Below are 13,119 nucleotides of genomic sequence, written 5' to 3' on the forward strand. Positions count from 1 at the left end.
AAAAGGAAGCCTGTACCAAAAAGACAGCTATTACCAGAGATAACTTTTTTTCTAATCTGAAAGACTTACCTGCATGGCAGGGCAAACATCTGGTTGCCAACCACCTGCGCTTCTCATCTTCCTGTGAATGGCCCTCCTCCCCTCTGGAGCCCCAGGCCCCTAACCCTTTCCTCAGCCCAGGATGGCATGTAAGCTCCATCGCCCAACTGCCTTTGCATCTCCTGTCTTTGTGGGGCTCCGGTATGCACATAATTAAATTTGTTTTTCTCCTATTAATTTGTTGTCTGTCGATTTAATTACTGAACCAGCCAGAGAACCCAGAATGGAGGAAAGGAATCCTTTTCTTCCCCAACAATGAGGAAATGAAGTCCTAGCACACTGGTGCCCTGTCTTGTCATCCAGCAGCCAGGACACAGAGGTGAAACGGCTAGGTGGTACTTTGTGGGGCTCCAAGGAGCTCTGGTCCTTTATGTCTCAGCACAGAAAGAATTCAGTGAGAGGCAAAGTAACAGATAAGAAATGACTTATTACAATAGGATGCTTGTGAGGGTGAGAGGGTGCCACCCTAAGAACTTAATGGGCTACAGTTTTATAATCAAAGGAAAAGTGGGGAGGGGGAAAAGACCCCCGTCTTCCTCATTCTTGAGTAGACATCGCACTTCCATCACCAGCTCCTTCTCCAGGTTGGGCAAGGGAGTTTTCTTGTCCCTACATGGTCAAGCCAAGACTGTCGTGGCACTATGAAAAAACTGTTTCAGGTCTCAGTACAATGAGGGTCTTTCACTTTGAAATGTCACCTTTCCATAAATTATTGTGTTTTTATGTGTGCAGAGAACGTGTCCTAGGCATCACTGACTTACTGAGCTCACTGGGCAGGATGTGGGTCTCACGCCACCATTGTTTTATTGTTTTGGGGCATGTCTCACGCTTCTGTTGCACGGTTTTGTTGCTAACAGGCCTGCTTGGTTTTGTGGTTAAGCAAACCTTCTTTCTTGAGTGATCATTAACTTCCAGGGGTCTCCCATACTTTTTGTTTACTTACAATCCCCTAGTGGGATTAACTATTTAATTACCTAATTTGTCCCTTTACCCTGTCCCTGTCAGAGGGGGCTGCTCCACCATGGGGCCCACAGTTCCTCGTTGGACCCAGGCTTTGAACGTCCTCCCATGCCTCCTCCCACCCCAATCTCATTCCTCTGTGGTCCAGGGGCTCCCCCAATTTCCTTTCCCTCCATGGTCTTCCTCACTTTTAAGATCTTTTTTCCTCTATCTGTCTCACCAGGGAGCCCATAAAGTCTCCCCAGGTCCCACCTTCCTCACAGCTCCCAAAACAATTGTCTTGGGGAGAAAAGAGAGTGTGGAAGGACAAAAGAGAGGAAAGAAAGAGGGAAGGAAGAGTGATGATAAGGGAGAAAAAGAAACAGTGGGGACACGGGAAAGGGGGAGCGGAAGGAAGGGAGGGGAGGGGAAGGAAGAAAAGGAGAATAGGATGAAAGAGAGGGAGAAGAGAGGCGAAAGAAAGCACCAGCAACTCAACCAAGACTACTCCTTGTTTTCCAAATCAGCACTTTTCTGTCACTCTTCCTCCCAAGTTCTGCTTGAGTGAACATGAAGAGGCAAACTGTTTCAGAAATCCCAGTTTCACTTTACATCTCCATTGATAAACCAGAGAAACAAGAAAAAGCCTGGTTGTTTTATGATTTTTAGGGCATGGACAGAGGGGGGGAAGAAATATCCTTGGCATCCTGCCTTTTTCCTAAGGTCTTTGTAATTTCGTGTTAATTTGCCATGTAAATAATACAGGTAAAGATAAACTTCACTAGCCCTGGACTCTGACCTTTGTTTAATGCCCCACCCCCCGTCTGATCTATCCTCCAACCCACCACTGGAAAGTTTGGTATTGTTACCTGGAAATTAGAGCCAGAGAATAAATAGCTGGAGAGGCAGAGCGTCTTGGTTTTAGACAAGCCTCACGAGAAAGTACAAAAACACCAGCACACGGACTTCCCTGGTGGTCCAGTGGTTAAGACTCTGCACTTCCAATGCAGAGGGCATGGGTTCGATCCCCCATGCCGTGCAGTGTGGCCAAAACAACACAAAACAAAAACACCAGCACCTCTGAGAGTTCCTCTCTAATCAGCTGATAAGTTTTCCTCTCTTCCTCAGAAAGGTAACCAAATGGGGCCAATTCCTTTTCCACTTACCTGGTAGGGGTCCCAGCCACTCTGCCGCCCTCCCAGCTTATGCCCACCCAAGCTGTGCTTTGCAGGCACCACACTGCACCGTTTACTTAGACAAGAATCATTTAAACAAGTGATTTAATCCCTCTTACTCCCTATTGTTGAGCACGCCTGTATTTATTTCTCTTCTTGTTGGAATGTTTCCTCTAACGGTGCTTTCAAAGAGGGGCTGTATGTGATAAAGGCGTTATCTCCTGTATATGCCTGATAATTTAGCAAAATCTAGCTTCAAAGTTCTCTCTTTTTGATACTTTAAAAATATTATTCAACTATCGTTTATTTTTTGGCTGTACCACACAGCATGTAGAATCCTAGCTCCCCAGCCAGGGATAGAACCTGTGCCCCCTGCAGCGGAAGTGCAGGGTCTTAACCATTGCACCGCCAGGACAGTCCCTATCTTCTTAAATCCAGTGTTACTATTAAAGAAATCTGAAGTCGATTGAATTTTGTTCCTTCCTCAGCCCTCTGCCATCCAGCTGCCTGGAACACAGAGGTAATGACTGGAGCTTTAGCTGCGAGTTTGAATCATGAAGAAGAGATGGGGGAATAGTGATCTGGAATGCAACCTGAGTCTTCAAAGACCTAGTAAAACAGAGCTACTACATCAGCCATAAACTGTCCACCTCCAAACTTCTACAAGAGAGAAAAATAAACTTTCATCGTGTTTATGCCACTGTTATTTGTAGTCTGTGTCATTAGCAGCTGAAATGAATCTTAATTCATTTATTGATTAAATCTGTACTGGCTTATACTTTCCAGAAATCTGATTAAACTAATAGCTTTCACTGTTTTCTTATAACAAAGGTATCCCATTTATTTTATATAGTTAGAAAATACAGATAAGCAAAAAGGACAAAATAAAAATTACCTGTCATTCTTACTATCTAGAGATGAGTATGACTACTTTTTGAATATATTCTTCTGGACACAGACACACACACACATATTGTTTTAATTTTAGAAGATTAGGATCATCTGGAAAGGACTTCTGTTTCTCTCCCACACACCACAACCCAACCACTTGCGGCCTCCAGGAAGGTAGGGTGGGGGAGGGCATGTCTCATAGTTTTTAGGTTTGTTTCTCAGTCCTCTTCAACCTCCTTCTTGCTTCCGTGGCATCTTCAGGATTGTATCCACGGGAATGGGCCAGCATCTCAAGCACATTACCATAGTGTCAGTCCTGCATTATTTTTTTCATTGCACCGATCACTGTCTGAAGCTGTTATTTATGAATTTACTTGTTTCTCGTCTTTCTCTCCCAGCCTCCACTAGACCGTCAGCTCCACAAAGGTAGGAACCTGGCCTGTTCACAGCTGTCTTCCCAGCACCAGCACAGTGCACGGTAGAGATGTTCCATAAATACAGATTGGTTGACTGAATCACTGAGCTGGTGCTGGAACCCAACCTGACTCCAGCCCAGGGCTTCTTGCTCCATATCTTGTGTTTTTCCCACCCAAGCCCCTGGATATCCATCATGGGCAGAGATGGTATAGAGAGGCACAACAAAGCCCACAACAAAGATATGGGGTCCTTCCCCCCAACATTGGCTATACCACTGTAGGATGATCAGACTTAGGGCAGAGCTGCTTGGATATGTTTGAATCCCCACTGCTTGCACACAGGAGGTGCTCAGAAAAGGTTTGCTTTATTGAATGGACATACAAACTCTCCAGGAGGAGATGTTTCAACATAATTACAGGGGGCAGGAAACAGAGTAACTACAAGAGCAGATTGTGGGTTATACAGTGAAGGAGAGAACTGAGTATTAACAAGTTATTGACCCAAAGGGGCCTTTGGTCTATACCGAGTAATAGAGGAGAGGTAAAGAGCGTTGACCAGCGCTGCCCAATGCCCTAGCCACTCACTTCATGTGGTTATTTACACTTAATTGAAACGAAATAAAATCTAAATCTTGCACTAGCCAGATTTCGAGTGCTCCATAATAGCCACATACAGCTAGTGGCTACTGCATTGGACAGTGCAGATAATATAAAACACTTCCATCACCACCAAATGTTCTATCGGACGAAGCTGACTTAGACCCTTAGAATGAAAGGAAATGCATTCCTGCTTCTGACCTGGCCTACTGACATCCTCTTGTCCCCCTCCTGCACACATAGATCAGAACACCATCTGTGCCCCACATCTGCCCCCCTAGACTTTCTGTTCCACAGGGAGCAACACGATCTGCCTCCACTTCCCAGTGCGGAGGACAATGCCCTGCAGGTCACGAGGACTTGTTGAAACAATGAGCCCTCAATTAGTTTTCTAAATGCTGAAGCCCCAAAAGGTGAGTCAAGGACAGAAGTAACAGAAGAGACCCCTGCTTCCCTTCTTTTCTCACCTCGCTACCCCCTTATCTGGTGCCCTGCCCCACCCGCCAACTTCACTTCAAAGCAGCAGTCACCGGCAGCCCGGCCTCCAAAGCTTCCTGTCCCCGAACCATGAGAACTCAGAAATCTATCTGCTCCAGGCCTCAGACCAATCTAACTTGTGAAGGTCCATTTGCTCACATGATAATTTTCTGTCTTCCTCTACCTTCGGGTCCTGTACACCTAGTAGGTGTTCAATAAATGTTGGATGGATGGATGGGTGGATGGATGGATGAACGGCTCAGTTTCCCCGCGTCTGCCGTAGGGACTGCGGGAGGCGCCACCATTAGAGGCCTGGGGGAGAGCCTCCGCTCCGGCCCAGCAGCCGGCTGGAGCTGGGCGATCCCGGCCCGCGGGCCGGGGGCCGGGCGGGGCGCAGCCCTCGGGGGCGTGTCTTCCCGGCCGCCGCCGCCGCCGTCTCCGCCGCCGCCGCCGCCGCTACCCCCTCGAGAGGCAGGCAGCTGGCCAGGCAGGGCAGCAGCGGCCGCAGAAGGCGGGAGGCGGCGAGCATGGAGCGCGAGCTGGAGGCGCTGGCTGCTCGGCCCGCGCGCCCGGCTGAGCCGCCCTTCCAGGCGCTGGTGGAGGCGGCGGGCGGCTGCGGGCAGGTGTTGCTGGTGGGCGAACTGTGGGAGCGCGAGCAGAGCCGCGCGCTGCTGTGGGACTTCGCCCGGGCGGTGTTCCCGCCCCAGCAAGCCGCGGGCAAGCCGGGCGGCGAGGCGGCCGAAGGCGCGGGGCCCGGGGCGCCGGGGGCGCAGAAGGTGCCCGCGACCCGGGCGCGCGCCATCCGCTCACCGCTGGTCTTCGTGCTGTGCCGCGCGTCATCGCTGGCAGCCCGGGAGCCGCGGCGCCACCTGCGGGAGATGCTGCGGGACGTGCGCAGCCGGCGGCGGCCCGGCGCGGCGTTGGTCGGGGTGCTGGTGGCCGAGGCGGAGCCCGTGGACTTGGTGGCTCCGGAGCTGCGGCTACTGGAGGCGCTGCTGCGCACGGTGTTCGGCCGCCAGGCTGGAGGCCCGGTGCAGGCGGCCGCCTACTGCCCCGACCACCCGGCTTCCAACTTGACTGTTCAGGCGGCCGCCTGCAGGGCCCTGCAAGCCGCCGGGCGCTTGCGACCAGGTGAGTGGGCTCTAGGTCCCGGACGGCGTGGGCGGGCGGCGGCTGGGGGAAGGCCAGCTTTTTTGGCCAGCGCCCCCTTCATGGTACACCGAGGTAAACTGAGGCCAGGAGAGAGGAGGTGCCTAGCACTAGGCCTCCCGGGTAGGGCGGAGCGGGCCCTGGGCAACGGGCCGAGTCTGTCCCGGGTGGATCCTGAGTGCATGGGATTCGGAGTGCTTAGGAAAGCCGAGGCGGCAAGCAGAAGGCGGGGGAGGTTGGTGGAAAGAGGGCTGGACTGAGCTGGGCAAAGATCTGGGATTGGGGGGGCAGGGGAGGAGGAGACGGGAAAGCCTTGGGATGCACCAGTTTCAAGGTGGGAGGAGGACAAAATTGGGACTAGGGGGATATCCGGTGCCAGGAGCTTCTAGGATGCGCACAGCTAGGGATGCCCTAGAGACGCGACGGTTAAACGCCGCGGGGTCAAAAGAAGGCAAGGAATAAATGCTGGGGACTTGGAGGTGAGGGGAGAAAGGATGTGAGGGACTGAGGGCCTAGAGTTTACCAGTCCTTCTTGGCTACCCACTGCAGTGTCTCCCTCGCTTCCCTCCCCACTCTCCTGAAGTGTGGGGAGGGGAGTACGGGTCTTCTGCCAGCCCCAGTGACTGCTGCCATCAGCAAAAGGGTCTGAATCTCATCCATCCGGGTACACAGGGTTTTACAGAAGGTTTCCAGTGCCCCGAGATTAAAATATGGATGTTAAGTACAGCTGGATCTGGCAAAGCTGTGAAACGCCGGAGTGATTTAGCTTCTAGCTTCTAGCTTCCTTCCCCCCACTCCTCTCCAGCACCTGCCGCCCTCCAAGCTTTCCAACCTCTGCCAACCTTCTTGCTAAAGAGTTAATGACGACAGAGGCTGTGTTCCGCCTCCCTGGGCATTGGTGTGTTAACTCAGGAACTGGGTGATGCCAAACTTACAGGGGTCGGGGGTGGGGCTTTTCCTGCAAGGAGACCTGGTACCTCTGATGTCACAAATGTCACAGACTTACCTGCCAGCGTGGCCTGCCTAGGTGAAGACCATTCCTCTCAGCTGTGGAGCCTGCCCTAACCTTCCCCTCCCCTTCCCACAACTCTTCTGTTGAGTCTGTGAGGAAGCCAGCTAAATTTGAAACTCAAGGACCAGCATTCTGAAAGACACGGAGAACGTCCTGAGATGGATTGTCATTCGGGTTGTTGCTGCCGGCACCTTTGCTGACCTGGCCCCATGGGGAAAATTTTCTGTCCCCTAATGAGCCTGTGCCTAGAAATTCTCTGAGCCCTTTGTCTCTTAGACATCTCTTATTCCCAGGGAACAACTTTTTTTTTTTTGAATTTTATTTTATTTATTATTTTATACAGCAGGTTCTTATTAGTTATCCATTTTATACATATTAGTGTATACATGTCAGTCCCAATCTACCAGTTCATCCCACCCCCCCATCCCCCACCCCCAGGGAACAACTTTTAATTCCCCAGAGCCAAGCTTGCTCTGGGCTCCTAAACTTTTTTTACATTGCAGTTGCCTCAGAGAGAAAAGCCTTTTCTTCCATCCTCCTTTTCCTGACCAATCCCATCTCACCATTCAGGACTGGACTTCCTCCTCCAGAAAGCCTTCCCTGACCCGCCCACTCCATTTGCAATTCACAAATGAAACCCGAACCTGCTTCTGCGTGGTTTTGTCACTTTCCCTTGTGAGTTTAATCACCACTGTATTCCCATTTCCTGACACCCTGCATGGCATGCAGAATCCTTGCCTCTTTTTAAACACTAACATTTCAAATTTTTAACATTTTGCAAGGGAGTCATTCTATATATTGTGTTAAAGTCGATTGTACTTTTATCAAAACATACTGAACATGAAACCTTTCATTAATGACTAAAGGTCACGGGTGTAATTATAACTCATTGTCCAGTAATTTCTTCCAGGCTTTTGCGGTGGGTTACGCCATGGATTCATGCTGCTGAGGTTTTGCTAGTGCTTGTGGAGCTTTCCAGTCTCTTTCCTCACTGTCTGATGGCTGTTCTTACACTTTTAGGTTGCCTGCCTCTTGGTAGTGCTTTTACCCAGTTTATGCTTAATTCAGATGCATTTTGGTTGAAAAACAAGGACCCAATCTTTTTAGAATTGGGTACAGATTAAGAGTAAATTGGCCCCAAGTAAAGAATTACGAGAAAGGATTTTCTGTGTCTTGGCTCTCCGGAGTCCTTTTTTAAAACTTTGTTCCAGTTGACCTTATTCCAGATGGTTAGGGATCTCAAGTAATCCCCAGATAACTGAGGTGGTACTATAATAAGGAAACTCGAATCAACATGTAATTGTTTTGTGTGTGATTATCAAAAAAGATTAATTCTATTTCTATTAAGAAATAGTTTGATGGCCATTTCAAGAATAGTTGAATGGCCATCATTAAAAAATCTACAAATAATAGGGACTTCCCTGGCAGTCCAGTGGTTAAGATGACGCGCTTCCAATGCAGGGGGCGCGGGTTTGAACCCTGGTAGGGGAACTAAGATCCCACATGCTGCGTGGCCCCCCCGCAAAAAAGTCTACAAATAATAAATGTTGGAGAGGGTATGGAGAAAAGGGAGCCCTCTGTACGGTTGGTGGGAATGTAAATTGGTGCAGCGATGATGGAAAACAGTATGGAGTTCCTCAAAAAAATAAAAATAGAGTCGCCCTATGATCCAGCAATTCCACTCCTGGGCGTATACCCAGGCAAAACTATCATTCGAAAAGATACACGCACCTCTGTGTTCATAGCAGCACTATGTACAATAGCCAAGACATGGAAACAACCTAAATGTCCATTGATAGATGAATGGATAAAGATGTGATATATATATATATCACATTGTGTGTGTGTATGTGTGTATATATATATATATATACACACACACAATGGAATATTACTCAGCCATAAAAAGAATGAAATAATGCCATTTGCAGCAACATGGATGCAACTAGAGATTATCATACTAAGTGAAGTAAGTCAGAAAGAGAAAGACAAATACCATATGTTATCACTTATATGTGGAATCCTAAATGCGACACAAATGAACATACCTACAAAACAGAAACAAACTCTCAGACATAGAGAACAGACTTATGGTTGCCAAGGAGGAGGAGGGGTGGGGGAGGGAAGGATTGGGAGTTTGGGATTAGCAGATGTAAGCTACTGTATATAGGATGGATAAACACCAAGGTCCTACTGTATAGCACAGGGAACTATATTCAGTATCCTGTGAAAAACCAGAATGGAAAAGAATATGAAAAAAGTATATATATGTATGACTGAGTGACTTTGCTGTACAGCCGAAATTAACACAACATCGTAAATCAACTAAACTTCAATAAAATTTAAAAAAATAGTTTGAACTACAAATCTGGGGGTAGGGGGGCAATTACTGCTTCTTGAGTTTTTTCTTTGGTGCTATGTAATTATAATTAATTTCATGTCATTTTTGTTACTGTAGTTTCTCCAACGTGGTACCTACACAGAGTTTTTGCGAAGATGAAATTAGGTAATAGGTATATAAAAGCAGTCTTTCTTTTTGGTTTTTTTTTTTAAAGCTCAAAAACCTACCCCCTTTTGCAAATCAGAATCTTTTTTTTTTTAATCAGGCAGTTAAAACTAGGGCAGTTGACAGTTGAAGCTCTTGGTTGGCTGAACAGAAAGTCTCTCAGTCGTGTCAAGCCCCATCTGACCCCACTGCCTCTTGGACCTTGTGTTCTTTCTAGCAGAAGGAGCGTGGGAGAGACCCGGCCTCCCAGGACTGCTGGCATGCTTTTCCTGGGGTCCCTGGAGCCGAGGGAAGGACCCAGATGCCACTTCCCCCAGTGACCCAGCTCAGGGTGAGTGTGTCGCCTTCCTGGCTTCCTGGACCCTGACGGGGGCTTGGGGTTACGGTCACGTGCACACAGGGGACCATAGGGATGGAGTGGCCCACCATCGGCGAAGCCGTTGCCTTGTGCGGGGCGTGGGGATGAGCAACGTGAGGTGCCTTGACCCCCAGGCAGCCGGCACTCAGACTGGGTCAGTGGGGCTCTCGCCCCAGGAGTCTCTGCCTAGGGAAGGGGTTGTGGGTGGGGCTGGAAGACAGTGGCCAGACGTAGGTGATGGGGCACCTGGAGCCAAACGCATTGTCTCCCCTGAGGATCCAGGGAGTTTAACAAGTGACTTTTGAGCTGGAGGTTGGGGGATTTTCTTAGAAATGGGAAGATTTGGAGAGGGAACACCATGAACAAAGGCTTGACAGCATGATGTCAAGCTCAGAAAACAGTGCCCTGGGGGTGAGGTGCAGAATGAGACTGGTGAGGGCCGAGGCTGAAGAGGACAGTCGGAGCCACATCAGGGCTCTGGACCCAAGTCTTTCAGGAATAGGGAGCCCTGGCGACTTCTGAGCAGGGGTGTGCGCTGATTAGGGTGTATAGCGACGTGACTGGACTGCAGGAGCAGCGAGAGACCAGAGGCAGAGCCCACCTAGGGGGGGACTGCACCCTGCTGGAGCACTGAGGTCCCCACCTTGCTGGCTGTCACCTCCAAGAGGCCCTGAAGCTGTCTCCTCTCCCAGGCTCACTCACCACACAGCAGCTGCTCCTTCCATCCGCAGGAGAATCTCCGGTCTCCTATAACATAACATAATCACAGGAGTGACTCCCCATCACCTTCGTCACATACCCAAATCTATGGCATGACTATCTCATCAGAATCACAGGCCCCACCCACACTACTTATGCAGGATAAGTACACCAAGGAATGGGAATCTTGGGGGCTGTCTTAGAATTCTGTCTACACAATTGAAAGCTCAAAAAATACAAAAGAAGAAACACAAATATTAAAAATCATTCATTTAATTCCCCCACTCAGAGGTAACTATAATTTGGGTAGACCATTCTGTCTGTCTATCTAGCTATCTATTTATATTGCCTTGTACTACTTAAATGTTAATAAATTCACTTCTATATATATATAAATCATCTGCAAAATGCATCACATATTTAATATATTTAATTGCAAAAATGTTAACTTCAACCTCTCCATCATCATTTTGGATGTATCTGGAAACCAAAGGGGAAAAAAAGCAAAGGAATCATAAACATTTTTTTTTTCCTTTTTTTTTGGCTGCATTGGGTCTTCTTTGCTGTGCTTGGGCTTTCTCTAGTAGCGGCGAGCAGGGGCTACTCTTCATTGCGGTGCTCAGGCTTCTCATTGCGGTGGCTTTTCTTGTTGCAGAGCTCAGGCTCTGGGGCACGTGGGCTTCAGTAGTTGTGACCACAAGCTCAGTAGCTGTGGCGCACGGGCTTAGTTGCTCTGCGGCATGTGGGATCTTCCCGGACCAGGGCTCGAACCTGTGTCCCCTGCATTGGCAGGCAGATTCTTAACCACTGTGTCACCAGGGAAGTCCCCGTAAACAACTTTACGTAACTCTTTGATCACCTCTCTCTGTAGCATATACCGAATTGTTTAGTCTCATGTAGAAGTGAATGTATTAAATGCAAATTGCGTGTACAGACTATACATAAACATAATATACATAATCAATAGCAGATTATACGTACATACATTTACATACACTGTTTTAGAATCTGCTTTCTTTATCAGAAACATACCGTGATTGTGCAGTATTCCACAGTGATAAGTATATGTCAACATCTTTCATCTTTTTTTTTTTTTGAGGTAATTGTAGATTCCCATGCCGTTGTAAGAAATCCCATTAAGAGATCCTGTGTACATCTTGCCCAGTTTTCCCCCATGTACATGTCGCAAAACTATAGGATAAGATCACAGACTGGGTGTTGACATTGAAACAATCCACAGACCTTATTCAGATTTCCTGAATTTTACTTGTGTGTGTGTGTGTGTGTGTGTGTGTGTGTGTGTGTGTGTGTTTAGTCCTATGGAATTTTATACATCATTTTTATTTATTTATTTATTTATTTATTTTTGGCTACGTTGGGTCTTCGTTGCTGCGTGCGGGCTTTCTCTAGTTGTGGCGAGCGGGGCCTACTCTTCATTGCAGTGCACGGGCTTCTCATTGCGGTGGTTTCTCTTGTTGCGGAGCACAGACTCTCGGCACGTGGGCTTCAGTAGTTGTGGCTTGCGGTCTCTAGAACGCAGGCTCAGCAGTTGTGGCCCACGGGCTTAGTTGCTCCACGGCATGTGGGACCTTCCCAGACCAGGGATCAAACCATGTCCCCTGCATTGGTAAGCGGATTCTTAACCACTTCTCCACCAGGGAAGCCCTATACGTCATGTTTAATGCCTGAATCCCATAATGTGACTGAGCCACAGTTTACTCAGCCAATCCCTTTGTCAGATATCGAATCAGTTAGGATGCTCTCAGCTATAGGTAAAGAAGCCATTACTCAAACTAGCAGAAGCAGACGAGGAATTCATCATCTCACCTAAAAGACAGTCTAGAGGTGGAGTCAGTTTCAGGGCTGGTTGATTTAGGGGTCCAGCAACACTTTCAAGGACCCAGGTTTTTTCCTTCTCTTTGCTGGGCCATCCTCAGTGCTGTTTCATCCGTATACTGGTAGCAAGATGGCTGGAGCAGTTCCACTAATTATTCCTAATTATTTCCTTAGGATAAAATCCTAGAAGTGGAATTGCTGGGTCAAAGGGTATGTACATTTTTAAGGTTTTCGCTACGTATTTTGTTGTGTTTTTAAAGTAGAGAGTCACTGGGGCCAACTCCTTCCCTTTCATTCCCAGCTTACCCACTCATAAACTTTATCTTCTCATTGGGTGATTCCTTCTCTTGTGTTCCAGATAACGCCCAGGACCCTGAGGAGGAGCTGGCACTGACAGTCGTATATCCCAATGGTGATTGCGAGGATCCCAGAAAGGGGTCAGTAGCCTTTGATAGAGTTGCCTCCACTCCCGCTGAGCCCGCCGAGACTTGAGATGAAGGCTGGACCCCTGGCTGCCCCGGCTCTCACCTACAGACAGGGGGCTGGCTCTCACTGAGCTACCCTGCCTCCATGTTGACCTTGAGATGCTACAAAGCCCCACCTTCCAGGGGGCTGTTGCGTTGACCTGTTACCAGCCAAGCAGCGGGACTTACTAAGCTAAGCAGGACCTAAGAAAGTGTATCCTCTGGGAATCTGCCCCCCACTCCCCTCGCATTTGCTCACTCTCTGGTCACTGTGGGGTTATTTTTTCTCTCTGTGCCGTGGTTTCTCTATGCCATTGAGACAGCTGGCTATCTGCTTTGAGGTTCTGCGGTGCTGTGGCATCCCATGATTGTTTGCATGAGTATCCATCATTTCAAGAGCAGCTGGACTAGAAATCATCAGATCTGAGAGGGGAGCCTTGGACCTGTCACTCAACCTTTGGGAGAGTCGCTGCAACTGTGGGACACCCCTGGACTTTAGTG

The 13,119-nt window shown here is 48.6% G+C and overlaps 1 protein-coding gene across 1 annotated transcript; it reads left to right on the forward strand.

Moving 5' to 3' along the window:
* The first annotated feature begins 5,121 nt into the window (after positions 1 to 5,121).
* C7H2orf72 (chromosome 7 C2orf72 homolog) lies at positions 5,122 to 12,646 on the forward strand. The gene is made up of 3 exons (XM_065880188.1): positions 5,122 to 5,725; positions 9,479 to 9,592; positions 12,513 to 12,646. Exons 1-3 carry the CDS (start codon positions 5,122 to 5,124, stop codon positions 12,644 to 12,646), a joined length of 852 nt encoding a protein of 283 aa, XP_065736260.1.
* The last annotated feature ends 473 nt before the right edge of the window (positions 12,647 to 13,119 follow it).

This window comes from Phocoena phocoena, chromosome 7 (assembly GCF_963924675.1).
Source record: "Phocoena phocoena chromosome 7, mPhoPho1.1, whole genome shotgun sequence".
Lineage (NCBI taxonomy): Eukaryota > Metazoa > Chordata > Mammalia > Artiodactyla > Phocoenidae > Phocoena > Phocoena phocoena.

Excerpts from the sequence above, each read along its gene's own strand:
- C7H2orf72 (XM_065880188.1), top strand. The coding sequence starts at position 5,122 with ATGGAGCGCGAGCTGGAGGCGCTGGCTGCTCGGCCCGCGCGCCCGGCT. Across the intron at positions 5,726-9,478 it reads CGCCGGGCGCTTGCGACCAG|CAGAAGGAGCGTGGGAGAGA; the intron begins GTGAGTGGGCTC and ends TGTTCTTTCTAG. Across the intron at positions 9,593-12,512 it reads CCCCAGTGACCCAGCTCAGG|ATAACGCCCAGGACCCTGAG; the intron begins GTGAGTGTGTCG and ends CTTGTGTTCCAG.